Source organism: Prenolepis imparis, unplaced genomic scaffold (genome assembly GCF_030444845.1).
Source record: "Prenolepis imparis isolate NDT839.2.m4 unplaced genomic scaffold, iyPreImpa1.0 SCAF_50, whole genome shotgun sequence".
Classification (NCBI taxonomy): domain Eukaryota; kingdom Metazoa; phylum Arthropoda; class Insecta; order Hymenoptera; family Formicidae; genus Prenolepis; species Prenolepis imparis.
Genome location: NW_028141208.1, coordinates 94,201 through 107,990, shown reverse-complemented (window position 1 = coordinate 107,990; position 13,790 = coordinate 94,201). Strand labels below are relative to the sequence as shown.

The window sequence follows — 13,790 nt, the reverse complement described above, 5'->3', positions numbered from 1 at the left end:
TTATCTAGTAAACCTCGTTACACAACTTCATACAATTCAAGGAAATGCTCGTGAAAACGTTATCGAAGCAAAACACAGATCGAAGAAATATTACGATAGAAAGATTAACCCTCAAACCTTTAAACCAGGAGACCATGTATTTCTCTTAAAGGGGCCAAAACCCGGAAAATTCGGGGATCACTATACAGGACCTCATGAAGTACTGGAAATATTAAATAAAAATAATGTAAAAATTAGAATAAAGAAAAATAGCCGAATCGTGCATCCTAATCGATTGCGAATTTCCTACATTAAAACCACTAAATAATCAACAAAAAGGATTAATTTTCCACAAAAATAAATGTTTTTTTTTATATATATATATATATATTAAAAATACAAAATATAATATTAATAAAAATAAAGTAGAAATACATAAAGGTTATAAGAGGAAAAAGATACACACACCTACAAAAATAATTAATATTTCAGATGGATCGCAAATTCAGACGAATAATCGCAATATTAATAATACTAGCAGTATACCTGCATCCAACACATGGGCTAATAGGATATGACTGTGGATCTTCCTCCGCAAACCTAACCACGCTATCATTGTTAAACATCGAGGAATGCGATATCCCTCGTAAAGAAATTAAACCGGATCAAGTTTACGTACAGCTGTTACAAATTAATGAATTCGAAGCAGTGCACGTAATACAGTGCAAAGTTGAAATCGACCGATTAGTCAAGAAATGCGGAATGTTTTCTCACACAATGGATGTACATAACGAAAAATATTCATATATAGAAGAAATAACTCGCGAGGCTTGCAGGCGAATGCATAGTTACGGAAGTTATCAAGTAGGACGCACTCTTATCTCAGGACTTAAATCCAATAGCACAATAACCAGACCGATTACGTTAGCTGGTCAAGTAGACAACTACGGCGAATGCCACGGAGGAGCATACTCAGATCCTTACGGAACATGGTCGGACGTCATTGTAGTCGGAACTGTAAAAATCACATTACAGGATTACACTGCCGACGTACGCATCAACACTAATAAAGTACAACTCAGATCCGGCATTACTTGCCAACTCGGCTCTACACATTGCATAGACATCGAAGGAGGAGACACGTATTGGAATACCGTACCTGCAGGTCCCTGTAAATTTAATAACTATGGAATATTATTCGAGGGGTACGCCTACAAAATAATTGACGACGAGCAAGGCCAAACAGTATATTCTCTCACCACACAAGACACAATATTCGCTCTAACCAGTAAAGGCAAACAAGATGTCTGCGGATATTCGATAATACGTACCGAACATCCTAAATTAATGATTTTCGAAACTGTACGAGGAACCGTCGTTTTCAAAAAACAATCGCGCGTTTCAAATCTCGATATCTTCACGTACATGAATTCTAAGTTTGTTTACGTGGAAAAACATATTCGCACGCAAATTAATCAACTTTACCATGACATTTTATTACAACAATGTAATTTAGAGCAACGAATGCTACAAAACGCTTTGGCCATAGCCACACAATCTCCAGATATTTTTGCATATCATCTAATGAAAGGGCCCGGCTATATGGCTCTACTAGCTGGAGAGGTTATTCACATCGTAAAATGCGTACCCGTCGAAGTCAAGCTCGCTCAAACAAACCGATGCTACAACCAACTACCCGTGCTTCGGGAAAATCAAACGTATTATTTAACTCCACAAACGCACATATTATTGCAACAAGGAACGCAAACCACTTGCAACACATTAGCACCCGCCATGTATCAGCTAGGAGATTCTTGGTACAAATTTATGCCAAGACCAGTGGATACCATACCGCCGGTCACTATAAAACCATTGACTAAGCCTGTATGGAAATACATCAGCCCAGGATCGCTCGCCACCAGCGGTATATACACGGAAACAGATTTAAAGGACCTACGAGATCATATAATGTTTCCAGCCGAACGACCTGCCGTCCTCAACTCCCTAGCGAGAGGGGTGATGGGAAAAACCATATCCCTGGAAGGGGGATCAATCTCCAATTTACTTGATACAAACACCATAGAAAAAATAGCAATATCTACATGGAACAAATTCTGGAATAAATTTCTATTTTTCGGGAATCTCAGCGCTGGACTAATCGGAATATACCTGAGCATCAGAGTCATAAAACTGACGCTAGACACAATAGTACACGGCTACGCCTTACACACAGTGTACGGGTGGTCCTTGTACCTGCTAGGAGCCCTATGGGACTCCCTAACACATCTACTAATACATTTGAAAACAAGGCAATCGAAAAAATCGAAAGCCAGCGTGCCGGTTCTCTATACCCAAAATAACGAGACACCTGAAACCATCCACACAGAAAACAACACAACTCCAACAGCTACCTACCCCCTCCTCCCCCCACGGGAAGATACTACATATACCTTGGAGCTTAAAGAAGCGAAATTTTAACGAGCAAGGCATACCGCCAATTACAATAACCCCCCCCCCCCGGTTTTCTTCACATATCAAGCAAGGCATACCGCCAACACAATAAACCCCCTTTTTGGATCTCCCCATGCACCAAAAACAGTAAAATTTTTTTTTATATACAGAAATGGAAACCTCTTACATCGACACTGAATTCTTGACTCGCGGTCGCCTGAAGGTGACCGTGGTAAGAGCGGAATCACCCTTGCTGTTTTGGGTACAACTAAAAAATAGCGCAAGGGAACTCCTGGAAATGGAAGAAGAAATCCAATTCCGGATGGATAGGAGAGCCAATTCATTGCTCGTATACCCTCACCATATGAAGGAGGACTTAGAGGTCGTGGTTAAAGACAAGAAAGGATGGAAGCGAGGGTTTATACAAAGCATAAATAAAAACACTTGGATGGTCAAAATAATGCTCGGCGACTGGGGAAGAACAGTGTGGCGCCGTATGAGCGAAGTGTATCACCTAGAAGACCGTTTTAAGGGGGTATCCTGGCAAGCCATAATATGTGGATTAGCCCACACCGCAGCCCCTAATGGTAGGCAAACGTGGCCAATAATGACACGAGACCTGTGTCGACTCCTTTTAGAGGGACAAGATGGATGGATAAATATAGTCCATCCTCTAAGAAAGGGTGCGGCCCTGGTGAAACTCCATATGGAGACCACCAAAATGTTCGATAGAGCATATAACTTTAGGGACGCGCTAATTCGGATTGGCCACGCCGAACTTTGCACAAAAATCACCGCCGACGTGGAACCCTCAGTCTAAAAAAAAAAAAAAAAAAAAAAAAAAAAAAATATATATATATATATAACCAGAATTATGTATTAACTTAGAGTTATTGTAGCATTTAAATAATTCTATATATTCTAAATTTTTATTACTCCACTATTCATTTGAAATCTGAATTGTGTATTAATTCAGAATTACTCTAGTGTTTAACAATAAGTATTCCTATAGACCCTAAATTTTCTTTACCTTACTACTACTTCGTTTGAATTTTGAATTATGTATTAGTTAGAATTACGCAAGCGTTTAAGTACTCCCATATATCCCAAATATTAATTACTATTATCATTAGTCACTATGTCACCCTACCTTTCCTCTTTATATTATGTACTTCTTTTGCATATTATAATTATAGCGTCATTATTGATGCTACACATTATCATATCATATTATTTTTTTTTGTATTAATTACTATTAGACCATATATATATATATTGAATCGTTATTGGTAATATTTCAACATTTGCGTTCTTAGATTTCAGTTGTTTTGTATACTTATCATGAATATATGTGTTTCTTCTTTAATTACATGCGCAAATTTATACCTTATACTTAACCTCATAATAATAATACTTTGTAAACAAGTGGAACCATTTTCTATCTTAATTACATCATTATCGTCAAAACATACTGCCTGATCATCGGTTGCAGTATAACAATGCCAGTATATCACCATCTTCAATGGACACCCGAGATGCCGGAAGAAGTACGCCAAGGCCCAATCGACGGTGTTAAACCAGGAGACCACCCCGAAACATACCGAAATCTAACAGAACTCCGGTGTGTTACATTAATGGAGGGTGAAATCTATCAAGATACGACTGACTGCAGCAAAATTTGTCAAGAATGCTATGATAAAATATCAGCCGAGGAAAACCAAGAATATGCAACAATACCACCGCATAATTTGGTCCACGAAATATCAGCTGGCGACCAAACAAATTGCACTAAATGCAATAAAGTAATAGTAACAATCAAACCGGCGATAAACTGCAGGGACTGCATAGAAGAATATCTATACGTTGACCAGACATACTTGGCCGAAGGCTGGGGTCAAGCTGTGATCCCCAGAGGGGTAGAAGAGCAATAAAAGGAAGGGACCTGCTACTTGACACCAGAGAACTGACATTTACTACTGACGAAAATCAGGCAGATAAAAACGTGCCTAATTCTTTTCTTTTCTTTATATATAACATATATATATTTTATATATATATATATCCCTCTATTTTCATTAGAATTTTCATACGATAGAAAAAGGACTCCACACCAGCGTTACATGTATTAGCGGTACTAAATTTAAATAAATAAGTACAATTAAAAATAAGCTATAAGTAAATTGTATAAAAAGCGAGGAAAGGACGAAAGAACAAAGGAAGGGGTTATGGTGGTCGCCTTTTCTTTCCTCCTTTTCTACAAAATATTTAAATAGTAATTAGGAACTCAAAGAAACACATTTAATAAAAACAGAATTAAATGTGAGTCTTTCTACCAAATCGGCAAGTCGTGGCAAGAAAAGAATCGAATTATTCCTCACAGATTCTTTTTGCAAATGTTGTGTTTTTACACTCCCAACATTTGTCTAAGGCGGGGGGTGTTACGTCCGGCGGACTTCACGATTCTTTTCTTTCCCACGACCAAGGCGAAGTTTGTTGTTAGGTAAATAAAAAAGGAAGAAAAAAGATAATAATAATCTAAGCGGCACGTATATAATAAAACGAAAACGTGCCCAGCGAAACGGACAGCTGCAGATATCGTGAGCGACCGATAAATATTACAAAATCGGTAAATAAAAGAGACCAGGCGGAAAGATGCCGAAAGCGGATTCTTGCCGACACCCTCGCGAATAATAAGTTAAAATCACATATCGGCAAAACATAAAGACGGCGAGAACGCGCCGAAAGCAAATCCTTCCCTAGTAAAATTAGGGGAAAACAAATAATGAAAACGAAAGTGTGCAAAATAAGATAGCACACCTGCGGGTATTCTCGCGAGAAAGCGGCGAAAAATATAAAGATTAAAAAGATGCCACACGCATCGCCTCTCAGCAAACAAGCTCTAAGCCACACGCGAGGGCAATAAAGCGAGAACCCGCCGATAAAAGCGGCACTAACAAACGACAAATATCGCGATATAGGAAAAACTAACAACAAACACCGCCGCCGATATCGAAATCTCGAGAGGATAATAAAAATATAAACCTCAACAAATTCTCCATTGGTCAAAACCTAGGGCCCTAAACAAAAGCCCTGACCAATCCCGATAAACTTTTAAAGTCAAGAGACGCCTCCGGGACTGAAAGGGCGTTATTGAAAAATTCCCTATTCGTCAGGAAATATTAACAAACTAACGGGAAGGAGGAGCAAGAAGGTATATATACCCGTGACATCTCTCAGAGAATATCAATCTTTTCTCAAACCTACGCTCGCGGATCAATCGCGAAAAGTTGTATCACCATCCTTCGAGTGAATCTCGAACTCGTGAGCATTCGCAGTGACATTTGTGAAATCATCGTGTGCCCAGTGCTCACCGAGTACGACGATTTTCGCGAGTGAACAACTGCGAGTGGAACACCATCCTCACGGAGGAGTCCGTAGCCAGATTCACACCTGGAATAATTAACACCTACCCGCGCACTCCATAAGTAGTAAGTTATCAAGCACGCTACATCTCCACCCTTACTAATAATACTTAAAATAATTCTGGGACTTCAATTAAATTATAATTGTTTTCCTTTTTAATTTATTAATTTATTATCCTTGTTAAATTCTAACTTCGAAAAACTGTCCTTTCTTCCCCCATCCTTATCTCTCTCTCTCTCTCGAAATCACTGTGGATTTCCCGCGATAGCGGAGCAATCCGTGATTTCTATCATCCCCTTACCTTTTGAAATCACTCCGGATTTCCCGCGATAGCGGAGCAATCCGTGATTTCTTCCATCTCCTCTTTCTCTCGAAATCACTCTGGATTTCCCGCGATAGCGGAGCAATCCGTGATTTCTATCATCCCCTTACCTTTTGAAATCACTCCGGATTTCCCGCGATAGCGGAGCAATCCGTGATTTCTTCCATCTTCTCCCTTTCTCTCGAAATCACTGTGGATTTCCCGCGATAGCGGAGCAATCCGTGATTTCTATCATCCCCTTACCTTTTGAAATCACTCCGGATTTCCCGCGATAGCGGAGCAATCCGTGATTTCTTCCATCTCCTCTTTCTCTCGAAATCACTCTGGATTTCCCGCAATAGCGGAGCAATCCGTGAATTCTATCATCCCTTTATCTTTTGAAATCACTCCGGATTTCCCGCGATAGCGGAGCAATCCGTGATTTACTCTCTCTCACTCTCTATTTCTCTCTCTCTCTCTCTCTCTCTCTCTCTCTCTCTCTCTCTTGAATGAACAAATAAGTAATACAATAACTAACTAAATTATTAAATAATTAAAATATCAAAATTATATAAAAATAAATATATATATATATATTTTTTTTTTCTCTTACAAGAACTCCCAGAGTTATTTTTCAGTAAAAACTCTTCTTGCCCGGTTACTTTATTATTCGCTCTCGTAGTGGAAAATCCAAGGAGACGACCCTCGCGAACCGCTGTTAAATTGGCGCGAAACCGGCGTAATAGGCGGTTAAAGAAAGCGTTGGCACGGAGTCTGGCTGCGGGCGAAACCTTCGGCTCCCTAGAAAAAATTAACACACCGATCCATACAGAGACAACTAATACATATCACCCTACGGTCTCTCCTATTTCCTCACCCGAACATATAGAAACCCCGCTGACGCCGTCTCCCGCTACCTCTGCTTCTGCAGAATTTTTCGATTCCCCGCGAACTCCTTCTCCTCTTTCTCCCGAACCCGCTATACCTCAGCGGGCCCCTTCCCCTCACTCCTCTGTTTCCTCTGAGGACGCCGATTCTCCGCGGAGCCCTTCTCCCTTTCTTCCCCCTGCTTCTCCCGAACGCCCTGAGCCACCTAGATCTCCGTCTCCGGCTCCCTCAACAATCACCCTTGAAGATTCTCCTCCCTCATCCCCAACGTCCTCTAAATAGGGAACATCCGGAAGGGTTTGAGGTAGTAGATATCAGCGACGACGATTCCGAGGAATCAGGATCGCCTGCCAAGCTCTCATACGAGCAATTCAGAGCTTGGCTGATAAACCAGCTCCCAGGGATACGAGAAGTCCCTGAGGAAGCTTTCACGATTGGTCCAGGCCCCGTAGACCACGAGGCCTTACGCGAATTTCTAGAGACCACCGATAGGAATAACATCATCCCCTGGTATGTTCCCGGGCGAAGATATCCTTTAGCCGTCCCTGCACACCTTCTCCTACGAACCTATCCCCCCTCCACCGCCATAATTACCGAACTCATATAACCTAGAAGTCTCTCTTACACGCACACACATGGACACTAATTTTATATACCTATTACCATTTAAATTATTGTAACCACCAATCGGGACCCTAAAATTTAAACAATAACTCTTACCCCTTTCTGCCCCGATTGAAGACCTCCGTACTAATGTATCACCCGCGACACATACACATACATTCACTCTTCATTAGCAACTAAGTCCGTCAATAATATTATTATGTATATAAATTCTTTCGTCTTTATATTAGGAATAAATTTATAAATTTCAAAATAAATGATTTTCATTTATTAATAACCCGTTCCCACTTATTCCCGTAAACCAGGATCGCACAAGGTCCCATCCTGCGTAAAAGAGATTAAATTCTCTTGCCAAAAAGGGACCACCGAGCGAACGGCCCTTTAAATAGAGTAAGAGCGACCCTTGCGGTCGTTGACCTATTTGGGCCCAGACGTTCGTTCGGGTCGAACAGACGGATAGTCTGCCGTCGTTCGAAAAGATAAATTTAGTTACGTCCTTCCTTTCGACTCTTCCTTCCTTGAGTCTGGACGTAACACTTGCAATATATCTTTATTATCTGTAATGTTGAAGAAATATCTGTTAACAAAAAAAGAAATTGAGAATACATTAAAATGTATTCTCAATTTCTTATTTCATTCGTAGATATATTTCTACGTTTATATTTTATTATATCATAAACAATCGCATCGTTACTGCTTACTATTCAATCTGCGATTTATGTATATATTTGTAATGTAATATAAATGTTAATGACATGCAATAATAGTAATATAAAATATTGATATGAGACATATATTTAACTGTAGATCCTTGTCTTTCCCTGCTGCTTCCCGCTGCTGTCAGTGCCTTCTTCATATCTGCTTCACTTTCAATTGTAAATTTCTCAAATGGGCCAGGACACGACACCAGTTAGCGATTTCTATCATAAATGTTATGTTTACTTGCACATCCTGGATGATAAAACAGTTTAATACAAGACTTGCATGCAACAACCTGATTTTTTATTGCCTTCTTACATGCCGAGCATCGATACTCGTCATATTCATCGTTCATATCGATAATTACCGGCCGAAGCTGTTAATACCAGCATAGGCGGTCAATTACCTTTGTCCAAATTCACACGTCAGCGCTTTGTGTCCACCTTTAATGTCTACCTGTCGCGTGAAATCTCGATGCCTCATACACGAAATATAACTCTCACGCTCACAAATCAGCATATTCCTGTTAGATAACACTCATGTCTATTCCCGGTCTATGCAACTATTACTTCAATACTTTTTCGCCACTCTCCCTCACTATATAATCACTTAAAAGTTATCACTTTTGCAGAGCGATGTTTGACACGTCTTCTCTCAGAAAAAAGAGAGAGAGAGAGAGAGAGAGAGAGAGAGAAATTGATTGATTTGATATTTATTAGCTTTCTCAGCTATTTGTAAAATACAAGTCTAATTTACATTAATTACAATATACTCCTTTAACTCTCGCTTAAACGCTTCCAGTTCTTCGATTCGTCTTATTTCAGCTGGTAAGGCATTGTACATTTTCACTCCCTCATAAAACATACTCTTCTGTGCACTCGTTATCCTACGAAATTGTACCACAATGTCCCCAGCTTGCCGTGTCTGTCTTTCATTCTCTTTTCCCACTATTGTTAACTTATTTCTTAATTGATCCGATAACATATTCTTTAAAATCTTAAAGATAAATATACATACATTATAATTCAGTCTCTGTCTTATGGACATAAACTGCAGCGCTTGCAGCATACTCTCCACTTTGGTATATCTATCACATTGCAATATGACCCTCATGGCCCGGTTTTGCGCTTTTTGCAATTCATTTAGTTGTGTTTCTCCCATATCAATTAACAGCGTCGCACAATACTCAAAGTGAGGCGCTATGATTGACTTATATATAATACATCTAGTGTATGCCGATATGTAGTTACCTATTCTATTTAAAAAACTCACTTTTTTCCCTATTTTCTTTAGCATATAATCACAGTGGTCCTTAAATCTTAACCTATCGTCAATAATTAACTTAACCATTCTAAAGCTGTTCCTCTAATTCCGTATTGATATAATTTCTCTAACAGTCTTTCTCTATCTATCGTTTCAAATGCTCGCTTGAGATCCATGAAAATTACCCCCACCATTTTTGCCTCACTAACTACCAGTTTCCATTCGTCAATGACTGTTTGAATCGCTGTTTCACACGAATACTGTTTTCTAAAACCTGACTGATGTTCTGTTATGTTCGATAACAATAAAATGTAATTTTTGTACGTACCGAACGTAACTTCTTAACTCTTATTCCAAGATTAATATCAATTCTTTCTATATTCTTGCTATGTATAATCCTTCCTTGTTTTACGACGTTATTTCATATTATGTACAGGACTGAATGTAGTACAGGTTATATAGGAGTTGTCTTCATCTTAGAAACAGGAACCAGAATATTTATAGGATTCAAAACAGGAACCAGGAAATATATATATATATATATATATATATCTGTAAAGAATTCCTGCGTCTCTAAAGAAATTAGGAAATATAATTAAAATATGAATTAAATGATATCACCGTAAGGCAAGATAAAAATGATTATGGATAATATCACCGTAAGGCAAAATATGAATAAGAGTTTTATAGTTTTCAGTTATCACCTTTTAAGGCAGAGAAAATATTAATCAGCTTTGATAAGATTAGATTGATAAAAATATAAATCACCATAAGGCAAAGATAGAATTAATTTGATAAAGATATAAATCACCATAAGGCATAGATATATTAATCACCATAAGGCAAAGATATATTAATCACCATAAGGCAAAGATAGAATTTGTTTGATAAAGATATAAATCACCATAAGGCAAAGATATATTAATCACCATAAGGCAAAGATAGAATTTGTTTGATAAAGATATAAATCACCATAAGGCAAAAATATATTAATCACCATAAGGCAAAGATAGAATTTGGATGATCACCTTATGGCTAGCCTCAAATAATTGGCTTGATGGAAGGTATCGACTATCATGATATGTACTTACATGATGTCCCCAATTGGACAAAGTCGACCTTCCTAACCAGATATATGTAATTAACCAAATATATTTCGATGTATCTCTGATGATCTTGATATTTCCGTACGATGCGCATCGTGTCGATTCAAACATAAAACGAAACACGATAAACAGCTGCATAGCAACCAGATCTTTTTCTTTTCTCACGGCACTCTATGAAAGATTCGAATAGACTTTCCTATACATTTTCTCCGCCCGCATTCAACAATAGATTTGTTGAATGAATTTCAGGATCAGTTGGGATAATACATAATTTTGTTATAGGTCTCTTGTAAATAGAGTTTGCAGTTTTCACTGTAACAACTCTGGTTAAACCGTCTGGTCCTGGATGTAAATGTATGACTCTTGCGAGGGGCCACTTTCCTGGCGGGTAACGCTCATCCGTAATTAATACTAAGGATCCTTCCTTTATTTCATTCGAAGGGCGATACCATTTAGAAATGGCTTGATACCTTTGTAAACACTCTATAGACCATCTTGACCAAAAATGATCTACTTTCTGTTTAAGTAATTGCCAGCGTGAAAGCAAAGATGTCTTTTCAGTTAATAGACTCGGTTCCGGTAATGTAGTTGGTGCTTCTCCAATAAGAAAATGTCCTGGAGTCAGGGGTGAATAGTCAGATGCATCATCTGATAAAGGACATAATGGCCTTGAATTTAACACTGCTTCTATTTGTACAGTTATCGTTGTCATTTCTTCATACGTTAATATAGTATCCTTTAAAATTCGTTGTAAATGAAATTTAATAGATTTTACAGCTGCTTCCCACTTTCCTCCAAAATGAGGGGTTGATGGAGGATTGAATTTCCATTCAGTGTTATCTTTAGCGAGAAGATAGGCAAGGTCACGTAATTCATTAGAAGATGACTTGAAAAAACGTCTTAAAGTTGCATCTGCTCCAACAAAGTTTGTTCCACAATCACTTTGTAGCGTAGCACATATACCTCTTCTACCAGTAAACCGTTTATAGGCAGCTATAAATGCATCAGTGGTATAATCCGTAACTACTTCTATATGTATTGCTGATGTTGTGAGACAAACAAATATAGCTAAATAGCCTTTATAAGTTTTTGCCGCTCGCCCTCTCCAAGTCTTCATTATCACGGGACCAGCATAATCTAAACCTGTGTTATAAAAAGGTCTTGCTGGAGTCACACGTGATGATGGTAATTGACCCATGAGCTGTTTCGCTCGAATTCCGCGATACCGTGCACACCTTCCACATCTTAGGATGTAAGAACGTACAGGTGCTCTTCCACCGATAATCCAATATGAACTTCGTAAAAAACCGAGAGTAACTTGAGTACCTCCATGTAGCGTCCTTTTGTCATCATCAATAATCAAAGTACTTAACGAAGATCTTCTTGGTATAATAAGTGGATGTTTTGTGTCAGACTCTATCTGTGCATTATGGAGACGACCTCCAACACGAAGTAATCCTTCATGGTCTATAAAAGGTGTAAGGCGAATCAAAGGGTTGGATTTAGGCAAATGCTCTCTATTAGAAATTATACGAATCTCGTTCGAAAACCATGCTTGTTGTACAATTCGTACCCAAAAATTACGACTCTTCTCGATTTCCATGGGTGTTATGGGATGTTTAATCAGTGTTGATTGTGATTCTCTACGGAGACAACGAATAAATCTGCGACAAATAGAAGTAATTCGTAATAATTTCATGAGTGAAGAGTACTTATCCAACAATTCCCAGTATAAAGGTTGATGGGTGACAGCAATCATGACTTGTCTGGATCGTTCTTCCAAACCAGTTTCCGGTAACTCTTTACACTTGAAAGAAGGCCAAGATGATGGAGACTCAGAAAGCCAATTTGGTCCTTTCCACCATAGATCAAATTTAATTAATTGATCTGGCCTTAAACCACGAGATGCACAATCCGCAGGATTTTCTTTCCCAGGAACAAAATGCCAAGATCCATAAGGTAATAATTCTTGTATAGTAGATACACGATTACGAACAAAATCTTTCCATTTGGTTGGATGAGCCGAAATCCAAGAAAGAGTTACAGATGAATCAGACCAACAAAACACCGATACGTCAGAAAGTGCTAGTGCTTTTAAAGTATGTACAGTTAATCGCGCTAATAACAAAGCCGCAACAAGTTCAAGACGTGGAATCGTAAGCCGTTTAATTGGTGCAACCTTTGTCTTGGAACAAATCAGTTGAGTAGATATTTTACCATCGTTACTGGAAATTCTTATATAAATCACAGCTGCCATGGCTAATTCTGATGCATCTGAAAATCCATGAATTTCAACAGAAGTACTGGAATGAACATAACCAAACCATCTAGGAATTGCTAATTGATCTAGATGCTGAAGTTGTTTTCTAAAATTCTCCCAACGATATTGCATGTCTTGAGAAAGAGGTTCATCCCATTCAATCTTTCTTAACCAGAGTTCTTGAAGAAAGATTTTGGCTGTTATGAGAATAGGTGCGATAAGTCCTAATGGATCATATAATTTTGCGATTTCAGAAGAAATTATTCTTTTAGTATATTTTGTAGTAGATGTTGGTAAAGCTGAAAAATGAAACGTGTCCGAGTCGGGTCTCCAAATAAGACCTAATATCTTGCAAAGTGTAGATTCAATTTCCACAGCAGATGACGATTCTTCACATTCTTCACCCGACATCGACATTGGCAGAATCTCTCTACAATTACTACTCCATTTTTGTAAAGGAAATCCACCCGCTGCACATAATTGAATAAGTTGATTGACAATCTCTTTAACTTCCGAAATTGAATCCGCTCCTCCAAAGATATCATCAACATATCTTCCCTTTGTCAAAGGAATAACAGCCTTAGGAAAATGATGACCTTCGTCGGTTACTAATTGTTGTAATGCTCGTAATGCAAGAAACGGAGCACAGACAAGTCCATAAGTTACAGTTGTGAGTCTAAAAGCTACCAGTTGATTTTCAGAACCTCGCCACAATATCCTTTGTAAATCCCAATCGTCAGGATTAAGAGCAATTTGTCGAAACATTTTAACTATATCTGTAGAAAAAAGAAATCGA

The 13,790-nt window shown here is 38.4% G+C and overlaps 2 protein-coding genes across 2 annotated transcripts; both read right to left on the bottom strand.

The window, feature by feature from the left end:
• Positions 1-10,930: 10,930 nt before the first annotated feature.
• On the bottom strand, positions 10,931-11,446 carry LOC145947174 (uncharacterized). The gene has a single exon (XM_083056965.1). It carries the CDS (start codon positions 11,444-11,446, stop codon positions 10,931-10,933), a length of 516 nt encoding a protein of 171 aa, XP_082913091.1.
• Positions 11,447-12,093: 647 nt separating this feature from the next.
• On the bottom strand, positions 12,094-13,441 carry LOC145947178 (uncharacterized). The gene is made up of 2 exons (XM_083056969.1): positions 12,308-13,441; positions 12,094-12,201 (listed from the first exon to the last, which is right to left on the bottom strand). Exons 1-2 carry the CDS (start codon positions 13,409-13,411, stop codon positions 12,151-12,153), a joined length of 1,155 nt encoding a protein of 384 aa, XP_082913095.1. The 5' UTR covers positions 13,412-13,441; the 3' UTR covers positions 12,094-12,150.
• Positions 13,442-13,790: the final 349 nt, after the last annotated feature.

What these genes read in the sequence shown, in the direction of transcription:
- LOC145947174 (XM_083056965.1), bottom strand. Translation starts at nt 11,446, where the DNA reads ATGACAACGATAACTGTACAAATAGAAGCAGTGTTAAATTCAAGGCCA.
- LOC145947178 (XM_083056969.1), bottom strand. Translation starts at nt 13,411, where the DNA reads ATGTCGATGTCGGGTGAAGAATGTGAAGAATCGTCATCTGCTGTGGAA. An exon ending in AGAAGAGTCGTAATTTTTGG is followed by an intron (nt 12,202 to 12,307) that starts GTACGAATTGTA and finishes CACCTTTTATAG; the next exon opens with ACCATGAAGGATTACTTCGT.